Genomic DNA, 21,008 nt, shown 5'->3' with positions numbered 1-21,008 from the left:
TTATCCCGGGTCTATTGGTACTAGTTGATCTCTCTTGGGTGCAATGCGCAACAACGTGAATTTTTTGGTGAAAGTTGAAACATACCCTATTCTTAAACCTGCACTTTTCGGGTGACGTCTCCCACCATTCGTGCAACGTGATGTGTTCTGTGGGCGAGCCTTTGGTTGCCTACGCTCTTGGGTTTAAATTTTTCTTAGCCTGGTACCATGGTACCAAGGTACCTGAGGTGGGTGATGTCGGTTTTTTCTCTCTCTTCTAGTCAACCATCGTATTTATATATATATATATATATGCATATTTCGATTGGTTGAGCATATACTTTCAACCATATAGAAGTTTAATCCAACATATACAGTGAGATCTCAAGAAAAGAACGTAACATTTTTTTATAAATGTATGGAAACCTCTCCATAACAGATACAGATACGTGTTTTAAGATCGTCAGACTGACAGCGATATATAATGACTAAAACGAACAATATTTATTAGGAACAACTAATGACGATATGTAACAGCCTAACATGTATAATATCTACTAGTGAAGTTGACAATGAAACGTAACAGACTAAAATGTATAATATTTACTGTCAACGACTGACATCAATATGTAACACGGGCTAAAGTATACAATACCTGCTAGTGACGATTGATAGCTATACGTAACAAGTTAAAGTTGACAATATATGCCAGTAGTAGACTTGTACTGTTACAAATGCTCTAGAGATGTCCACCGAGCGTATAAGAAAGTCTGGTTTTCTATTTTAATTTTCATCCCCGCAAAAAAAGCAAAATTATTTATTTTTGTAAGAATCGTGTGGCCTAGTTTTAGATTAATTTTTTCTAAAAATTAAAAAATGTTATGATATTGTCTACTTTGAGCATAAGCTCTCGTGACTTTGCTTTGAGCTTTCCCAAAACGCCTCACACCAATCAAGTTAGTATTCCTCACTTATAAACTCATCATCATTCTCTAAATTAGCCGATGTGGGACTTTCATCATCCAAAAGAGACGAGACCCGTCCCCGTCCCCATCCCCGTCCCATTGCAATTTCCCACTCCCGTCCACGTTATATAATTATAAATAATGGTTGAATAAGATAATTTTAAAATTTTAGTTTGACTTATTAAAATTTTAAAATTTTAAATTATATTATAGTTTTAGTTGTGAAATATTATTAAATTTGCTTTTATAATTATTAAGAAAAAATAATGCATAAAAACTTTATTTTGACGTGACTAATTTAAAAAAATATAGAAAATAAAAAAAGATTGAAATTTGATAAAGTGGAATTTTTTTATAAAAATAAATGAAAATAATTTAAAAAATAAAATCCATGATCCGTCTGAGGGAAGGTCAAATATACCCAACTAGTGGCCCAAAAATATTTTAATAAAATTTATTTTATAAAATAATTATTTTAGATGACGTTGACATGACAACAATAATAAAAAATAATTAATAAAGTAAAATTTAATATATTTACTTTAAAAATTGATTTTTTTTTATCCAAAAAGAATTAAAAAGGAGAGTGAGAGTTTCGACCAATAGAAAATGCTGCCCCTGACCGTTGCCCGATTTCTTTAACATGCCACGTGAACCTTCTATAATCCACTACTCCCGATTTCACTGCTTCCACGAGATTCAACAAATCTGAGGCGGCCACGTGTTAAATAGTCAACGCTGTTTGATCGTTGACGCCACCTCTAATAAAGAGACAATACGGAATAGTCATAATATTCATCACAACTTTTAGCTCACAGACAGCTTCACACACACACACACACACAGTGCCTCTTCTCTCTCTCTAGCATCTCTTTCTCTCTCTTCTGAGTTTCCCACCGGCGTCTGAATCCCACCGCATTCCCCGGCCGCCATGGATTTCACCATCCGTGGCGCCTCGAAGCTCTGGTTTTCTGTACTTTTTGTGGCGTTACCGATTTTTGTGGCGGTTGCATTGCCGGAAAATTCGACTTCTAGGTCGTCGTCTCCAGCAATGTCCGGCCAAATCAACTCAAATTCCATCCTCGTCGCTTTACTGGACTCTCATTATACGGAGCTGGCCGAGTTAGTTGAGAAGGCTATGCTATTGCAGACCCTAGAAGACGCCGTCGGCAACCACAACATCACCATTTTCGCCCCTAAAAATGAAGCTCTGGAGCGCGATCTAGACCCTGAGTTTAAGAGGTTCCTTCTTGAACCGGGGAACTTGAAGTCGCTCCAGACCTTGCTGATGTTCCATGTGATTCCGACTCGGATCGGATCGAAAGACTGGCCGAGTCATTCCAAGTCCGCACCGCAATCCACGCTTTCCAAGCACGTTCTTCATCTCGTTGGTCATGATTCCGGGGAGAAGACCGTCGATCTCGCCAATGTGATTCAATCCGATGCAATTACCAGACCGGACGGCGTTATTCACGGGATTGAACGATTGTTAATCCCTCAGTCCGTACAGGATGATTTCAATCGCAGACGGAATCTTCAGGCTATAACCGCCGTGAAGCCGGAGGGAGCTCCTGAAGTGGATCCCAGGACTCACCGGCTAAAGAAACCTGCTCCACATGCCGAACCTGGTTCAACGCCTGCCCTTCCGATATACGATGCGTTGGCTCCAGGACCTAGTTTGGCTCCGGCTCCAGCACCAGGGCCCGGCGGAGCTCATCGTCATTTCAACGGCGAGAGGCAAGTCAAAGATTTCATCCACACTCTGCTACACTATGGTGGATACAACGAAATGGCCGACATTCTGGTTAACCTAACATCGCTAGCGACGGAAATGGGGCGGCTAGTATCGGAGGGTTATGTGCTCACTGTTCTGGCTCCGAACGATGAAGCCATGGCTAAACTAACTACAGACCAGTTGAGCGAGCCAGGGGCACCAGAGCAGATTATGTACTATCATCTAATACCCGAGTATCAGACGGAAGAGAGCATGTACAACGCTGTAAGGAGGTTCGGGAAGGTGCGATACGACTCCTTGAGGTTGCCGCACAAAGTAGTGGCTCAAGAGGCCGATGGGTCGGTCAAGTTCGGTAATGGAGATGGATCGGCATATTTGTTCGATCCTGATATTTACACGGATGGACGAATCTCGGTGCAGGGCATTGATGGAGTATTATTCCCGCCGGAGGAGACGGAGGCCAAGAACGTACCAAAGGCAGTTCAACCCACTAAAGTCGCGGCCAAGCCCCGGAGAGGTAATGATTTTGATAAATTTGAAGTGTATTTTCTACGTTATTTTGATCAATTCCTGACTGGTTTGGATAACGCTTGTTTAGAGTTTACTTCGTCAAGAACTGTAGCATAAATTCTCGAATTCCTTTTAAGAACTTAGAGATTGAAGATGCCCATTAGGATTATATCCTTGTGATTTCACCCATCGAGAAGACATTACTTCTGCCATTACCATGGAATTAGAGACTTGTTCGTCCTAACATTGTTATCAATTGCTATGAAATAAAGAATGTGCTTGACTGTAACCCATTGGCAAGTTGAATATAATAGATTAGTTACACATATAGGTGCGTGTATTTGACTGATTGGGTGTAGCCTTCATGTGCACTAAAAGTTACTCATTGGGGTTGCTTCAAAATTTTGTCTCATCGCAATCAAAGGTGAAAATGAAATGTGAGGATTTCTAGAGACGTATCCATAGGGACAAAATTTCCTCCCTGGGATATTAGCCTTTCCAGAGAGGAAGGATTACCTAGAATTTGGTTGATTGCTGTGTTGTTCGGGCTGTTTTTTTGGACCTTTGGGTATCAAAGTAATAATCTGGAAGAGGGTGAGATATTGTCTTCTTTGATCTGTATGACCGTCGGCCTCACGATTTTAAAACACCTATACTAGGGAGAGGTTTCCACACCGAAATGTTTTGTTCCCCTCCCCAACCAATGTGAGATCTCACAATCCACCTCTTTTGAGTGTCCATGGTCCCTGCTGGCACACCGCTCAGTATTTGGCCATGATGCCATTTGTAACCGTCCAAACCCACCACTAACAAATATTGTCCGTTTTAGCCCGTTACATATCGCCGCCAGCCTCACAGTTTTAACGCTGGCCCCAAGGAAGTGGATTGTGAAGTCTCATATCGGTTGGAGAGGGAATGAAATATTCCTTGTAAGGGTGTGAAACCTCTACCAACCTCTTTAACATTTGGAAGAACCAGATGATTTCTTCACTTAAATGACCTAATTCGTTCTAATTTTTTTTCCAATGGACTAAATATTGTGTAATTTAAGCTTTTATCATAAGTCAATTTTAACATTCAGATGGGCATTATTGAAGCTTAAAATATAAGGGATGAGATCCGAAGCATCCAAACATTAGAGTTAGGTACTGAAAGCATGTATTCAGTATTTATAGCCTAAAACTTAATATTCGTGCAGAAGATTGGCTCACGATTCCTTAATTGCTTTTCTTAATTTAATACTACTGGCTTGAAACTTATCAAATTTTTCGAAATGGCAGGGAAACTACTGGAAGTTACTTGCAGGATGTTGGGAACTTTTGGACAGGATTCCTCTTTCACAGCTTGTCACTGAAGTTTGCGTTGGTTGATTAAACCGAAGAAAAAGGTTTGGCCTTCCTCTCCTGCAACTCTCATCATTGTTATTATTCACGATCGATTAGGGTTAGAAACTTTCTAGGTTCATGATGGGCAGTAGGATGAATTGTCTCTTAACCAAGTAGAGGATAATCTTTACGCCGGTAATCTTACCCTACCAATTTTTTTAAGGGCAAAAATGGATTTATACTTTCTTAACTTTGGAACTAGTAATTAAATCAACAAGTGTATCAATTTACACTATATGTTATATTCTGTTTGAAAATCATTAGTTTACATGTATGCAAACTTTTAATTGTATCAACCAATCTTTTGAAATTTTATAAAATTAATTTAGACCTTTCATTTTGAATGAATGAATGATTTTCGAATGGAGGGTCCATTTTTTTAAAAATCTACACGTGTGTAAAATTAATGCATAGACAACTTTGAAATAGTGGATCTAAATGTATTCATTTAATTGATATTATTATAAGTCTCAACACATGGTGAACAATTATCTGTGTCCAACTTTTTATTAGTTAAAAATCTATTTCAGTTTATTAACTTTTAGACCTATTTCATTTGTCTAAATCGTATGTTATGTGGTAGTCTCTCAACTATCAAATACTTTATTTTAGGTCTTAATTTGCCTTAAAAAAAAAGTTATTGTTTCATTGATCATTGTAAAAAATTTGAATGTATATTGAAATTCAATATTTCATGAACTACATGTATTTTGAAACACTTGACCTAAACCAAATTAATATATCAGTTGGATCAAGTATGGAAGGAAGTAGATGAAATCCAGATATATCCAAATTTTCTGATGATTAAGATTTTCATTGTCATACCAAGTCTATATGCTATTATGAGAGTTACCAATTCATTTCTAATCATGGAGTCCTGGAAAAGAAATTGAGCATGACTTTATGCCTTATCACTATTAGATTGTAGATATGAATTTATGCCCATTGGTGCAGATGTGCTAGAATTTGATAGGATGCAGATGGTGTCAAACAGAAAGGAAGATTGCAAGGAGGGACGACTCAAAGGTCACATAATCTATGTTTTAAGCGACTTCGGTGGGCTGGTGGTTGGAGAAAAGACGGTGCAGCATTTTCTTCTTCTTTTTTGAAAAAATCATTGTTATGGAGTACATAAATGCAAGTCTATTTTGTATACCTTATTCATCGTCAGTGGTGGAGGTGGGAATTGTAAGTTGAGTCTGTCCTAGGCATAGGCATATGGACAGGTAACTTGCATGCTTCTAATCTGCCTCAGTCAATCATTTCAAATAAAATGTATTGTGGAGTGCGAAAAATGAAAATTCTTTCTGAAATTTTCCTTTTGTTATTTTCTCGCCTGTTTTGTTAAGTGGATGAAAAGGCAATATGAACTTTTGGTTATGAAGTGTAATTTTCCATGTTAGGTTTAGATTATGCATCTTTCTGGAAAAAGATGCAAAAGTAACCCCTTTGAACAATCAGGAATTTCCAACCCTATTGGTCTAAAAGCCAAAATGGCTGATACAAAAGCGTTTATGTTATACGACAAAAAGGCCCAATGCAGCAGATACAAGGTTATGAATTCCTCTAGCGGTTCAAACACATTAACCAGCAAAAGTTATGCATGCATGGGACGAAGGAAAACGCTACACACATCATCATAACATTACCAGAAGAAGTCCTAGAAGAGCGTTTAATTTCATCTTTTCCTCTTTGTGGCAGATCCTGAACCTCGCCCCCCACCTTTCTTCTCTGAAGCCTGGGAACCACCTCCTCTTCCTCTGCCACCAGGTTTCTTGGCGTTTGAATTCTCCACACCTTTCAAATCTAGCTGCACTTCCATTCCTAACAAAATATAAAATATATTTATAGCAAGAACCAATAGAAGTTCATAAGTAAGAAAGGCTTCGCATTTTAAACAAACTAGAAGCAAAGAAAGATCGGCTACCTTCCTTCTTCAAGTTTTGAAGTTCCAGTTGCAGCTTCTTCTCAGCGTTTGTTGAGTCTTCTAAAATAGCAAACCAGAAAGAAAATTTGTCGATTGGAGAAGCGGAATTTACCGTACAAAAACAAATGGCTTGGTTGACATAAGCAAGGAAATATCAGATCTTACCTGTGTCGTCGTTGTCCAAAGAGTTCTCATCGTCACTTTCTGCCAACGCGTCTCCACCATTGCCCTCGACTGTATCCTCAGCCGGTTCTAGCATTGCTGCAATTCGCTTCTTAGGGGCCTTTTTAATTCCAGGAAGTGTAATGAGGTCTGCAGTCCGCACCATCTGTGTCTTTCTTGCTTCTTTATATGCCTTTGTTAGAGCAGCTTTGACAGCAGGGGCCACGCCATCCAATGGATTCTTACGACCCTGATTTGGAGAACCATCTAAGAATTCTAAGCTAAAAGGAAAGGCAGCTAGTATAGCAACCACGATACCTCTGAACAAAAAGTAGATATCGGTACCTGAAATTTTGACAACTCCATAACAGTATCAAAATCCTCTTGACTGATCGAATATAGACTCATAAAATCTACAACCATTTTAACAGCTTCATCCTGGTAATCATATCATTGAAAGAAAAAAATGGTTAATTTAACCATTATGCCTCCAAGAATACCATTCCTAAAGGTAAAATCAGGAAAGAAAAGTATATTCTAACCTTAGGCAGCGTGTGCAGTGGTTCAGTCAACCTCTTCAGAAATAGGGTAAGGTTCTCAACTCGTAGGTGTTCCCTGTGTTATTTTGAATGGAAGTGTTAAAGCTTGCAACTGATGACACACATGCACACAAAAAGAGTGGGCTAAGCAGCTTACATGCGTATTCCACACAAATTTTTTTTAAAGAAGTTTTCAAATATGAACGTGGACAAACCAGCTTAGATTTCAGAACAGGCAAGAAGGGCATATATTTGGGAATGTTTTTGAAAGGAAGAAGCAGAACCCGAGACTTAGAATACCCTTCAAATGATAAGGGGATTTAGTGGGGTGGGCCTATCCCCTTGGCTTGAATTGAAGGCTTTTCTCCTAACCATTAGGATGATATCAGAATCTGTAAAAAAAATTAAATCTGGGAACTTCTCTTGCCATGCTATATCTCAGTGACCTAGTCTATCTTTCTTATGCAGAAGTCTAAATTGATTACTAAGCCACTAGAAATAGAGATTTTTTTTAATTAAAAAGTAGAACAAAACAAGCACATAATCGGAAGATATTTAATTGAGAAGGTACCTAACGTTGCAACTTTGACTGAGGGAATATCCATAAAGGAAGTATAATAAATTACCTCCTAGAACAGGACTCGCGAGAAGCAAGAATGTGAACATGCAAATCCTCCAAAAGCCGCATATTTTTTCCAAAAGTAGAATTTTTTCCCAGCCATGCACTAAATCTATTAAAATTACGCTCTCCCTGCATGATTAATGCACAAGTGAACTTTAGTATAATCTAAAATGGCACACATACCCTTGAAAGTGGAATGTTGAACTCTCTGAGGGTTCGACATTGAAAAGAAAATGAGCTGAACTTTCACTCACTAATCTATACACTCATTGGAAAACCCATGACTCTCCATGATCATTGAAAAGAAAAGAACAAAAATGTAGGTTCCTACGAACAACACACATTTGCAAAAGAACACAGCAAATATATGTTCAAATATGATCAATGTAAAACGGCATGCAGAGGCGCAACAAATTAACGCCAGTATACTTGAGAATATCAGTTTGATCTCAGGCCAGAATATCAGCATAAGAGCAAGTTTCAATGGTAAAAACAGAGCTAAAAGCTGGAGATACAAACACGTTATCCTAGAATAAGTGTCTTACTCGGGTGGAATATTGCTATGCATATCAAATACTTTAAGATGCTTTGATGATTCACTCATACTCTAAACAAAAACTACGAGATAAAATCTACTGCTCAAATTCTACCAACTCATAGACAATAACTATTTTTTAATACGTCCAAAACATATGACAATTACTCATTTTCCTTAATCATAGATCATTTAAAGAACAAAATAAAATTTCAAAACCTTAAAACTTGCATGTACAGAATTTCATCACCTGCTCAAGCGTTTCTCTTTGCCCATGCAATAATGAAGCTCTATCACAGAAAGAATTATATAAAGATCAATAATGAATGGAAACGTTAGTATAAATACGCATCAGATGCTTGGAGGTGAAGTCATGAAACCTACGGGATTACACAAGAAGCAATTGAGCTACTTTGAGAGAGTTGCCACTGTCGATGCCTTCGAATCTGTACATTGATTATATCCCCATCTGCAATAGATTCAGCTGCACGGGCCATCAAATCCATCCGTTTGATCCCATTGTCATCCTTACTAACAGAGCTTGGTCTATAATTAATATAATTTTCCTGTAAGCAAATATAATGCCAGGTTCGTCAACATAAATGGCCTGCCTGAGTAACAGGTTTTGAAAACCCTACGTTTGAAGTACAAAGTGACAAAACCGGTTGAAAGATGATTATATTCACATGCAAAATATAACCCTTAACTTAAATGATTTTTTTTTTTCAATTTTTTTTATAATAAACAGGGATTTTTTTTTTTTTTTTTTTCATAAAATGAAATAAAGCCAATGAGGGGGTGGGGGAACCCAAACCCAAGCCATGGAGAACTACAAAAAATTCCTCAAATGTTATACCTCATAAGAATCAAGTTGTTTCAATTTGTAACCTCTTAGATTTTCAATAAAGAAAAAGTAACACAGGCTAGAAGTAAAGTACAAAAAGAAAGGCTCCTAGAGATCTAGGCTTCTATAACTAGCCATAAGTAAAATACTTAACTCCAGTCAAGCATTTACAAACACATAAATTTTCCCTAAAAATCGTGGTATTTTATCTTATTAACAAGAAATAACTTCTCACTGATATAATGAAAATAAACGTTCTAAGGATATAAACTCCCCTAGAGAGTGAAAAAGAAAATAGAACCAAAAAACAAATAAGACCATAAAACGATTACAAACAAAAGAGTAAACCAAACCTTAGCTCCAAAGTGAATTTGAACAACAACAGAAAATAAGAATAAAAAAGAACCAAAACAAGAAAAAGTTGGCTAAAAGCCTCCTCCAGAAATTAACAATCCAACTTAGAAACTTCAAGAGCGAAATTCCCAAAACTCGAACTGCAAAAATAGAATACAATGAAATCTATGAACCAACCAGAATAAAACCTTCGTTTTGACAAACAAATTATATCACTATCATCTCTAGTTTGCTTGAGAATTTCCCACTTAAAGAAGCAAAAGATCCACAAGTGCACCTTCCAACCAACACAAATGTGATAGAGAGAGGAACGATCAACTTGTTCTTCATATCTTGAACAAAGAACACACCATCTTTAAACCAAATGCTAAAGTACTTATTACANAAAAAAAAAAAAAAAAAAAAAAAAAAAAAAAACCAAAAATTGAAATAAGGCAAAAATAGAAGCTGAGGATTCTTTGGTTGGCAACGAAAACAATGACCGAGAAAGGAGGTGATGTTGATGACGGTAGCGGTGATGATACATGGCTACTGAAGCAAACCCATCGGAGAGAGGAGCTGTTGCAAATCAGGCCCAAAGAATAAGATCATGAATGAGGACAAATGCTGAAGCTGAGACCCCGTACGAGGAAGGTGGACAAATTAAACCCTAAATCGAGTTGTTCTACATCTAAAATTTCACTCAAGAACTCTTTCTGGATTTAGTACAAGTGTAGACATACAAGCACCTATTTAGTGAAGGACTAATCTTGGAGGGTTCTTGAATCAAAGCTTTAACGAATAGTCCTTCTTACAACCCAAGGACCTTATTTAAAAGGATATAAACCAGCCTCCAAGTCAATGGCAACAGTAACTAAGCCAAATGATAGCAGTAAAACTAAAAGTTCAGCCTTACACTTAAGAACTAACAGCAACTAGCCAATTAACTCGGTTAACAGCAGTGAAAGGCTTCAGACTAAAATGCAGCAATAAAAGAAGATTAAAGTCACGGTAAAGCCACAGTAAAAGAGAATCAACTAAAAGAACAGTACACAAAAGAGTAGATTACATCACAATTAAAACAAAGAAATATACCTGAATAAGAAGAGGGACTAGATCCATATCACTCATACTGAGGTCTATACGTTCATCCATCCTCAACTTCCCAGAATTAAAACCAAACAGCCTACAAGTGAAAATGCAGAAATAAATAAATGCAGCCAAAAAATAAAACCGATCTTGAAATTCTAACATCCAAGAGGAACGATTTATCTTTCTTTTGATAAGTAACTATATTCCATTGCAAAAGTGAACCATACAAAAGCTTCCAAGGAATTAATAAAGACTTTTCAACTGAAAGGACATAATTAGCACACCAGAGAGTGAACATCATCTTCTCGGAAATTTGAATGGAACTATTAAAAAAAAAAATGAAGACAAACATTTATCATGGTTTGATTGTTTTGATTCTGCTCATTTAAAGGCTTGGTGCACTCTTTTCAAGTCTTCCACGGAATTTTCGTTATATGATATTAATATAATTTGGCACACTTTTACTTATCCTATGCAATTCTCGTTGTTTTATTTTCTATTCACTCCCTTGTGAATTTTGAGCATTGGTCTATTTTCATCTTTTCAAAGAAAAGTTTTGTTTCTTATAAAAAAAAACCCTACAAATAACTGACCCCAAACTTCTCTGGAAAAAATCCTCTAATTTCTTTCCAACCACATAAAAAGATAACCTGCACATGGAAGAGGAACAAATTCGTACTAAATAGTCATGATATCTTCACAACTAAAACGTGAATTATACTTCTTTTCCTTTTCCTTTTAATATGCAACCAAGAAATAAATAAAAACCAGAGGCAAAACAACCTACGGGAAGTTAGAAGACAGAATCCCACCCACAAAACTGCAAATAGAATGCCTTCCAGTCGTGAAAAACTGTAACCACAATATCAGCTTTTCCGCAAGCAAGGGAGTCAAGATTATGAAAAACACACGTACAGCATAAGACAACACCAACCAGCTCATATAGAAGATATAGCAAGGATTATATATTATTGCTCCACGAATAGAGCAGACCAGATACAGCATCCAGAAAGGCTTAGCCACATATAAAAGTATAGAAGTGGGGTAAGATGGATTGATATGTGCATACTTATCAACAGCAGTGAACGGCGAGATGTCTTCATCTTTCATACTGCCCAGAAGTCGTTGGCGAATATCATCATATTTAATAACAGACATTGACAGACTCAGGTACTGCAACTGATTTAGTGCCATACGTATATCCCCATTCACTCTTTCTGCAAGTTCCTCAAGAGCAATCTGAACCCGTAGTAATTATCAAGAATCAAGATGCTATAACCAAGCATGCATACAACCCACTCCAACTAAATGAACAGCCGTAATCAAAGTCACATATGAAGTGTCTACCTCATTAACTTGAAGTCCTTCTGCATTTGCAACTTGACTCAATCTTTTTGCCATCTAGAACAGGTCAAACTAACTTCGATCAGAGCTTTGTATATTAGCCCAAGAATGTAAAGAAATGGTTGAGCTAAAATCATAAACTGTAATCTACCAGAAGACATGAAGGACATGAAGGGGCACAGGTAAAGGATCAAAAACTGTCCATACTTGAGACTATACAAGTGATAATATAATGTTTCTTTATTTTCTTTTTGGATGAGAGAGAAAATCTATTAAAAAAAAAGAACATGCAGAGGCAAGTATATGAGACAGCTACTTACTACCGACCAAACATGATTTTTTTTTTTTTTTTTTTTTTTTTTTTAAAGTCACCAATCCAATTCAATGAAAACGTCTTTGTAACATTAGAAGAAACTTTATTTACTTGTGAATTATTGCAATATTTTGGGGCAACTCAGAAAAATACAACAGAGAAATTGATGATGCAGAGTCGTTCTTTAATTCAAACACAGGATGTCACCCATGAACGAGGGAGGAGTAATAGATAATAAACCATGAAAGATCTTCATAAAACCTGTTGTTTTGTAGGTTTTCTAAAACTGAGAATCAGACAATAGTTCACAAGGCTTTTCAACTTCTGGCTGTAGCGGTCATTACAGATGCAGATAATTGGAATTTTGGAGCTTTTAATGCTTGCAATAAGATCAGCGACTCCACCCCTATCTCCAGCAGACATTCCATCTACTTCATCCATAATCAACACAGTTTTGGGATGTTTTGGCCTGTAATTTAACTTAACTATTATCCCACCATAAGTTGTTAGGTTCCAAATACTGAACACAAACCTGTGATATTAACTTAATACAATGAGTTCAGGAAATGCAAACTAACTGATTCGTTCTGAAATGCAAAGATGAATTGCTGATAAGCTCCTTTATAGTATTTGCATTGCTTCCGCTGATTCCCTTTTGAATTTTTGCATCTGATTTACCCCGATTGTCACTGGCATTTACCTAGAGTTGGCACACGTTAGGAAAGTTGCATTGGGAATTCTTACCATGAATAAATAATCCAAATGCAACCCAAAAAGTAGTTTAAAACAAATGAAGTACCTCTATAGCCTCATAACCAAGCATCCGGCTGACCAACTTAGCCGATGTAGTTTTACCTATGCCAGGACCTCCACATAACAAGATTGCTTTTTTGGCACCAGAATCATTGAGCTTTTTACCCTTCTTTTTGCTTCCACCATCAAGGAAGTTCTCGTTCCAATGTGCCAACCAATCATGAAGTTGTTTGACCTACAATTGTAAAATGCAACAAATCGTAGTTGCAAAGACATTAATATTTGATTTGCGCACAAACAAACTGAAAAGACAATATGTAAAAAGAAAGAGAGAGAGAGAGAGAGAGAGAGAGAGATTCAGATACCAGCGACTGATTCCCTATAATGTCATTTGGAACCTTTGGCTTATATTTTTCTGTCCATGTTAGGGAAGAAAATTCAACTGTTCGGCGTTTTTGCTTAGCAGGTGAAGCACCAGCACCAGCAGACAAATCTTTGCATGCTGCATCAAGGAACTCTTGTCACTAGAATAGACCACTTATCAACATTACAACAAATATAAAAACTGCAGCAGATCAAATGCATTCCAGTGAAGGCCCACAAATTCTTCCTATCCTAGGAATGAATGAAGTCAAGGAATGTCAGTGGCTCAGCTACCATTGACAGATTTAGCATAAATGGAATAGTTCTCATTGAAGTTGAGGGAACGAAAGAAAACATGGGTACAAGAATAATGAGAAAGTTTTAGTCCTGGATCATTGACATTAAATAGTTAAATCTAGGAATCTACTTACAATGAATATACAAACTTTTCTAACAATATACAAGCAATTAAGGGCGAGAAATATGATATATTATTCACGGCTAAAGAATCTTGCATTTTCCTTATAAAGACCCTCTGGCCTTGACAACTTACATATGTAGAGAATATATCAAAGAATTTGGAGAAGATATAAATGCATGAAAAAAATGGCAGGAACAATTAAACCAATATTGCCACTTCTTTTAACATGAAACATGCAGATAACTACTAATGGAAATGATAACTATGGTACCACAGGAGATGCTCAATATAAATCTGATCAGAATTCAGACAATCAAGTTAATGTATGTAAAGAGAAAAAGGTTGGCTTGGACTCAGAAAACAAAGGAGAGTTATTTCCCCGGTTAATGTCCAGAAAGATGATTGCAAAAATAAATGATGAATCACCTAAACAGAAATAAGGGAAACTAACACTAGATGTTTCCCCTCACTAAATAAATGATTGTCAAAAGTTTGTCAACAACAGTTGTAGTTTCTTCGGTATTTCAGTTAGATAAATTGAGCAAGAGCCAAAACTATTGGCAACTTACTCTTTGCTTGTACTTTCAGGGAACTTTTCCCTGTTGGAGATTCCACGGACTTAACCACAGATTTTTTAGAATCTTGCCTTGGAGGAGCTTTTGTGCCTGATGCACGGATAATGTCAAATAAGCCATCCTCAGTGAGAAAAGCAGTTCTACATGAGAGAGAAAGCAAAATGAAAATTAGAAAGGCGTAAATGAAGATACAGGATGAGAGCATTCCATTTCAATTATAAACCAAAAGGAAAAATACCCCAGCTCTTTCGCTTTGGAAGATTTTCGGCCACCAATATCTTCATCACATAGTAGATAATTCTGCAGACGTACAGATATGTAATTTGCCTCCCCAAGGAATAGTGAATGGCCAACCAAATCATAAAAAGTGTGCAAGGACTTTTTTATTTTTCAAGGAAAATAAGTATAATGAGGAATTACTGTTTTTTTGCTGATGGATCCAGTTATTCTACCACCATGGCGTTTAATCAAATCTTCTGCTTCTTCTCGTTCCAAACTGTAATATGGACCACAACAATTTTCACTTCAATGGTTATAGGATGTACAACAATACCATGAAACACAAAAGATGTTAAGAAAGGGGAGCACAGTTCATGATGGAGGCAACATGATATACTAATACAAATATAAGTCTAAAAATGTGACCAAATAGCATGAATCATGAATTCCTATCAAAAGAAAGAGAATGAGTAATTAAAAAAGTTTAAGAGAACAATGATGCATTCCACATTTAAAAAAAAAATTAAAAAAATCGTTGCATCTACATTTCGGTTAAATAAAAGAATGAAGTTCAACAGTATGCTTCACAATTCCTTGTCCAATAATAGTAACTGAGAAAATCAGAGGAATAACCTGTCAAGGGTTCCACTGATTACAAAAGTTAAACCGGCTAAACAGTCAGGAGCTCCTTCAGGGACTTCCTGAGAAACAAGGAAGAAAATAAAACACTATATGACAACAATGCACATAGCTGCAGGGATCTTTAATCGGTCCAAATATTTTCAAAACATTTTCACCTTTTCTCCTTTGTGTGGAGGATCTTTCCTTTCCCCAAAATTCATAAATCCACCCCGCCCACCACCTCTGCCTCTACCACCAACGGTTGCAGCAGATGAACCTCTGCCCCCCCTACCCCTTCCACTAGGCTGCTTCCGAGAAGACTCAGTGCCCTCAGCTTCCTCATCATCACTCTCTTCAATTTTTACCGGTTTCTGTGTAATTCCCTTTCCAGAACCACTCTTCAACTTTTTATTGGGAGTGACATCAGACAAGTTCTTTCTAGAACTTGAAATAACAGCATCATCATCATTGTCATCAATTTTGTTTAATTTTTGTAGGGGTGGAACTTTCAATGATTCCTTACTATCCTTTTGGGACCTTCTTTTGGCTGGTGACTCCTTAGCATCCTGTGGAGACTTCCGTTTGATAGGGAGTTCCTCTGTTTCTGTTGTATCCTTAGACTTCTGCTTTTCTGAGGCAAAATACTTGCTAGTTATCCTTCTGCCAGTACTTTCCCCACCACTTAGCTCCTACAGTATCATTAGTTAGCAAACAAATAAGTTATCACAGTAGCATAACAAGAATTAACACACAGACATTACAAATCTAACTGCACATGGCATTATCTTTCCCAAGGCATTTTGAACTCTTACTCACATGGGAAATGAAAGAGAAACATGTACAGTAAAAGTAGGCCTGCCTATTCATACAAAATCCATTCCAATGAAGTCCAGATACATCATGACCAGTCAAGAAACAAAAACAAGTGCGAAAAAAATAGAATTTATGAAAATTTGAAAACAACGAGTTCAAAGAACTCAATGAACACTTTTGTCCAATTAGAATAGGTTATTGTTACTCCTTTGGATTGGGGCTCCTTTCTCCGTTTTTCATAAATTTTATGCAATGATGAAATAGTTACCTATAAAAAAACAATGAAAATTAGCATTTTCATAAAACCAAAGAGTCAATCCATCTGAAAATCTTTTATTATATAAGAAACCAAGCTTTCATAGAAAAAAATACAAGGACATCCAAAAAACCAAGCCCACAAATGGAACCCAACAAAAGAAAGGAGTTCCAAATCGAGTAAAATAAGACCAAGTGGATCACTACAAAAGATTTTAGAAACCGACACTCAAAGGAAAACATAGAACCTTGTCTCACTATGGGCTCCCTTGGTCCCATTAAAGATTCTATTATTCCTCTCACTCCATAAAACAACACAAATCCCCGCATGCCACAAAAGCCTCCCCTTCTAACAAAAAGGTGGATGGAGAAGGAACTTCTCAATCATCTCCCAGCAACTTTTGTGTCTGGCAAACTGAAAGTTAAACACGTCAAAAAAGAGATACCATACGGAACAAGCAAAATCAAACCCCCAAAGCAAGTGATCGAGATACTTATTTACCTTTCGACAAAGAATGTAACAAAACAACTCAAACATTCAACGGACCTTTCTAGAAAGCCTATCAAAAGTATTAATCTTTATGTGGATAACTTGCCAGACATAAAAATTGAACCTTCTTAGGAATTTTCACCTTCCACAAACACTAAAAAACCCACTCACCAGAACATGATTTAGCAACCACTAAAAGAACAAGTTATAATAAAAGCCCTTAGTGGGTTTGAACACCAAAAGCAAACATCTCTTATCTTCGGTCCAAGGTCAACCCCCACTATCAAAGATAGATTAGCCAAGATATTCGTAGTTTCCCTACCGGAAAGTAGACAACAAAAATCAAAGACAAGAATAGCTCCCCAAGGACTTAAAGATACTAGGCACAAAACACATTTTCAAGGAGAGTATATAACATAAGCGGGAGAGTAGAGAGCATAGGGAACTATCCTCCACCCACTTATTCTCCCAGAAATAAGTATCCCTCTCATTACCCACATAACGTTGGACCATGGAAGAAAAATAGGGGCTCAATAGAGATGTGTTTCCAAGGATTTCTATAAGCGCCTTTGAAATCACCCGACCCAACTCAAAATGATGAGGATTGTATTTACTCACAATAATCCTATGCCAAAGAGTATCAAACTCAAGAGGGAACCACCAAAATCATTTAACCAGTAAGGCTCTTTTACAAGTTTGTAAATTTTCCAACTTTAACCCCCAAGGTTCACAAGCCTCCACACCATTTCCCAACTCACTAGGTGCGCGCCTTTCCCCTTCTTTCAAGAATTGCAAGCATCCCTAGGAGCTTCGAAGAGGGAGACAATGTAAATAGGGATGTCACTAAGGACGGAGTGAATGAGGGTCAATCTTCCACCCTCGGTGAAAAAACATTTTCCAAGTTAAAAGTCATTTACGAACCTTCTCTAAGACAGGTTCCCAAAAGAGAATAGTTCTTGAATTATCGCCAAGAGGAAGCCCTAAATAAATTAGGGAAGGAACCAACCTCATTGCCCACCATGTTTGCCCATTTATCCACTTTCACAGTGTCACAATTAAAGCCAAGATTTGACACTTGCGCCTATTGATCTTAAACCCAAATAAGTCCTCGAAGAAACTATGAATGTGGAATAGAATAAGGAAAGACTCCTACTTACCGGAGCAAAAGAAAATGGTATCATCAGAAAATTAAAGATGAGACGGAAACTTTGTCCAAGCCCACTTCAAAACCCTCAATAATATCCCCTTCAACTCCCCCACCAGTATAAACAAGAAGGAGAAAAAGGATCCCCTTGTCTAAGACCCTAGCTTGAATCCTCTCTTTGGGGATACCATTAATGAGGACAGAATACTGGACTAAAGCAACTTCAAATCCACGATCATCATTTGTAACCAAAACCTTTCTTCTCGAGAACCTTACCAAAGTTCCAACCTACATGATCATCAGCTTTCTCAAATTTGAATCTAAAAATAACTCTGCCATTTTTTCCAGAATCTAGTACGGTTTCACTCCCTTAGTATGAGAAAGCCAATGTTCTCCCACTTTCTTGTTAAAATACCTTGTTGAAGAAACCAAATAAATAGCCTCAAATTCAATGCCTCCAGGTTGGCAACAAGACTCCAATCATCAACATCCTAAATTTCCATTGATATGGTCTACTGTGCCCTCCTAGCATCAACAACTCTACATAAAAAGGTAGGTTATAACCCTCTTGGAGCATTTATTTCCAGAATTCTGTCTCCAATATTCATCCTCCCTCATCAAAACTACCTCTACTTCGAGGATTTAATACCCAGGTGAAGTCCACCTGTAGCATGCCATCTTTTCTTCTAACATATCTAGCTGCTTGTATTCATACTGAAGTGCATCCTTTCTATTTACCAGCCANTTTTTTTTTTTTTTTTTTTTTTTTTTTTTTTTTTTTTTTTTTTTTTTTTTTTTTTTTTTGCAGGATCCTAGGTAAGACTAGAGACAATTAACATCACAATAATGTGTTTTTTTTATTATATTTCATCTCAAGACCAGGTTTGAAATATAGCTCCATTTCTTTCAGAAATACAAGATACACAACTTACAAGAATTACGGTTCCAGAAACAGGCATTCATAATATGCACAGAAAAATGAGTTATTATAGAATATAAGGACCGGCGAAATATGCAACTAGAGAATTAGAAATGCATCAGGAATATAATGATACTTGGAACATATGCCATCTCAACGCTAAGAAGAGGGGTCAGAAAACACACTGCTTTTCCGGACTGTAGTTCAGCTGCGGCGGATTTCTCATTACTGCTTGAATCAGGTTTTGCATGCTTTGACGCACTGCCATTGTCTTTATCGTGCGCTTTCATGAACCATTTTCTAATATCCGCCTGTCCATCACATCATAATTTTAGTAGTAAAGAAGACCAGAAAAGGCATCATCAAATGTGAGGTATGTAAACGTCATTCTCGAACGAGTCCAGACTCAAAAGAAAACTCCAGTCGGGGAGAAAGATATAAGAAATGGCTTCCTTCATTATGACTATTAAAGAAAGAAACGAGTACCGCAGCAATTAAAATTGAATAAAAAACCCTAACTCACCATTATGGAGTTCAAGAGGGAGCGCAACAGGCAAAAACGCTCACTCTACTATCAAGTTCACCGTTCGACCGAGCTCTGAAAGTTCATCAAAAATCAGAATCATTAATTCTTGATACCGTATCCCGATAATCACAATCGAGTAACTCGACTACGCTATGATCATCAACAAAACTAGCAAGTTAACAGAAACATCTGTCTCCAAGAATGAGGAGCAAGCGGTCCTCGACATTTAGGGTTTTTCAACAACCGTTTAAAAGAAGAAGAACAATAGACCACGAGAAAAATTTCCACCGCTCACTTCCGGGAATGTGAAGAAATTCGAATCGTCATATCAGTTTTTCTCCTAATGAAACTCAATTGACATGGAAGAGAAGGCGATTAAATGAACAAAAACGAAGAAAATCAGGTTCCGGTGAGCAATAATACCGAAAAGAAGTCGAATATACCGTTCAGTTCGTCTTAGTCGAAGATCGCCGGCTGCTTCCGTGCCTTGGAAGCTGGAGGGAGATTGCAATGGCTCGAAGACTGTGGCGGGTGAGTGAGTATCGTAAATAAAAATATGATGCCACGTCAAACCTGTAATCGCCTGTAGACTTTTTTGGGACATAAATACCCTTACTCATAAAACTAAATTAATAAAAATATAATTACTCAATTTCACACGTAAAAAAAAAACACGAACACCACTCTACATAATGGTATGATATTATCATTTGAGCATAAGCTCTCATGGCTTTGCTTTGGGTTTTCCCAAAATGCCTTATACTAGTGGAGAGAGTATTCTTTATTTATAAACCCATGATCATTCCCTAAATCAGTCGATGTGGGATTTTCATCATCCAACACCTCCCCTCGAACAAAGCAACCCTCCTCTTAATCGAGGTTCGACTCGTTTGGAGTCTTAGTCATTTTTTACTACATTCGAGGAGTTCTTTGTTCGACATTTGAGGATTTACCAATCTATTGGCACAACTAAGTTTAGGGCATAGCTCTAAGACCATGTTAGTCGAACGCGACTCTCCATAATGGTATGATATTGTCCACTTTGAGCATAAGCTCTCATAGCTTGACTCCATAAGGGTATGTCTCTGATATCATATTAGTAATCACGAAGCTCCATAGTGGTATGATATTATCCCGTTGAGCATAAACCCTCGTTGCTGTATTTTTTGTTTCTCAGAATGCCTCGTATCAATAGAAATAATGTTATATTTTTTCTTAATTAGCTAACGTACGACTATTTCTCTTAATAATCCACACCAATTCAACACGAGAAAGCAAAAAATCAACCCAACATAAAATACTTGGCTTATACTTATTTGACCACCGAAACACCTGACTAAGACATTGAGGCCTTATTAACGTGGCCCCATTTGTCTAATAACCATACAAAAACAAGGTGTAATTGACGTAAAACGACATCACAGTCCATGTATCTAAATCAGAATTAAAAAACGCCAAAACCCAAGAATTGACGTCAACGTGAATAGATACAATAACATACGACACGTCGAACAGTCACTAAAATCACTGCAGATTACAAAACTACGATAATAATAAAAAAAAAAAAAATCAATTAAAAAAAAGTTGAAAAGGGGGAAAGATCTGACCGTCCATTCCCCCGTTT

The 21,008-nt window shown here is 37.1% G+C and overlaps 2 protein-coding genes across 3 annotated transcripts; one reads left to right on the top strand and one right to left on the bottom strand.

Moving 5' to 3' along the window:
• Positions 1–1,754: 1,754 nt before the first annotated feature.
• On the top strand, positions 1,755–5,887 carry LOC111794544 (fasciclin-like arabinogalactan protein 17). Its single transcript, XM_023676577.1, has 3 exons — positions 1,755–3,196; positions 4,470–4,576; positions 5,529–5,887. The coding sequence occupies exons 1-2, from the start codon at positions 1,876–1,878 to the stop codon at positions 4,541–4,543; spliced, it is 1,395 nt and encodes a 464-aa protein (XP_023532345.1). The 5' UTR covers positions 1,755–1,875; the 3' UTR covers positions 4,544–4,576; positions 5,529–5,887.
• Positions 5,888–6,022: 135 nt separating this feature from the next.
• Positions 6,023–19,932, bottom strand: LOC111794543 (replication factor C subunit 1). 2 transcript variants are annotated; one of them, XM_023676575.1, is made up of 23 exons: positions 19,828–19,932; positions 19,382–19,456; positions 19,044–19,169; positions 15,414–15,926; positions 15,250–15,317; positions 14,818–14,893; positions 14,636–14,697; positions 14,392–14,537; positions 13,404–13,540; positions 13,085–13,273; positions 12,864–12,985; positions 12,547–12,754; positions 11,976–12,029; positions 11,698–11,867; positions 10,632–10,722; positions 8,744–8,925; positions 8,610–8,649; positions 7,829–7,953; positions 7,206–7,278; positions 7,009–7,101; positions 6,667–6,913; positions 6,502–6,561; positions 6,023–6,398 (listed from the first exon to the last, which is right to left on the bottom strand). In XM_023676575.1, exons 2-23 carry the CDS (start codon positions 19,382–19,384, stop codon positions 6,253–6,255), a joined length of 2,931 nt encoding a protein of 976 aa, XP_023532343.1. In that variant the 5' UTR covers positions 19,385–19,456; positions 19,828–19,932; the 3' UTR covers positions 6,023–6,252. The 2 variants fall into 2 exon arrangements, with proteins under 2 accessions (XP_023532343.1, XP_023532344.1); XM_023676576.1 differs by having other exon boundaries at positions 6,502–6,558.
• Between the last annotated feature and the right edge of the window lie 1,076 nt (positions 19,933–21,008).

This window comes from Cucurbita pepo, chromosome LG05 (assembly GCF_002806865.2).
Source record: "Cucurbita pepo subsp. pepo cultivar mu-cu-16 chromosome LG05, ASM280686v2, whole genome shotgun sequence".
Taxonomy (NCBI): domain Eukaryota; kingdom Viridiplantae; phylum Streptophyta; class Magnoliopsida; order Cucurbitales; family Cucurbitaceae; genus Cucurbita; species Cucurbita pepo.
This window is presented reverse-complemented; position numbering and strand designations above follow the sequence as displayed.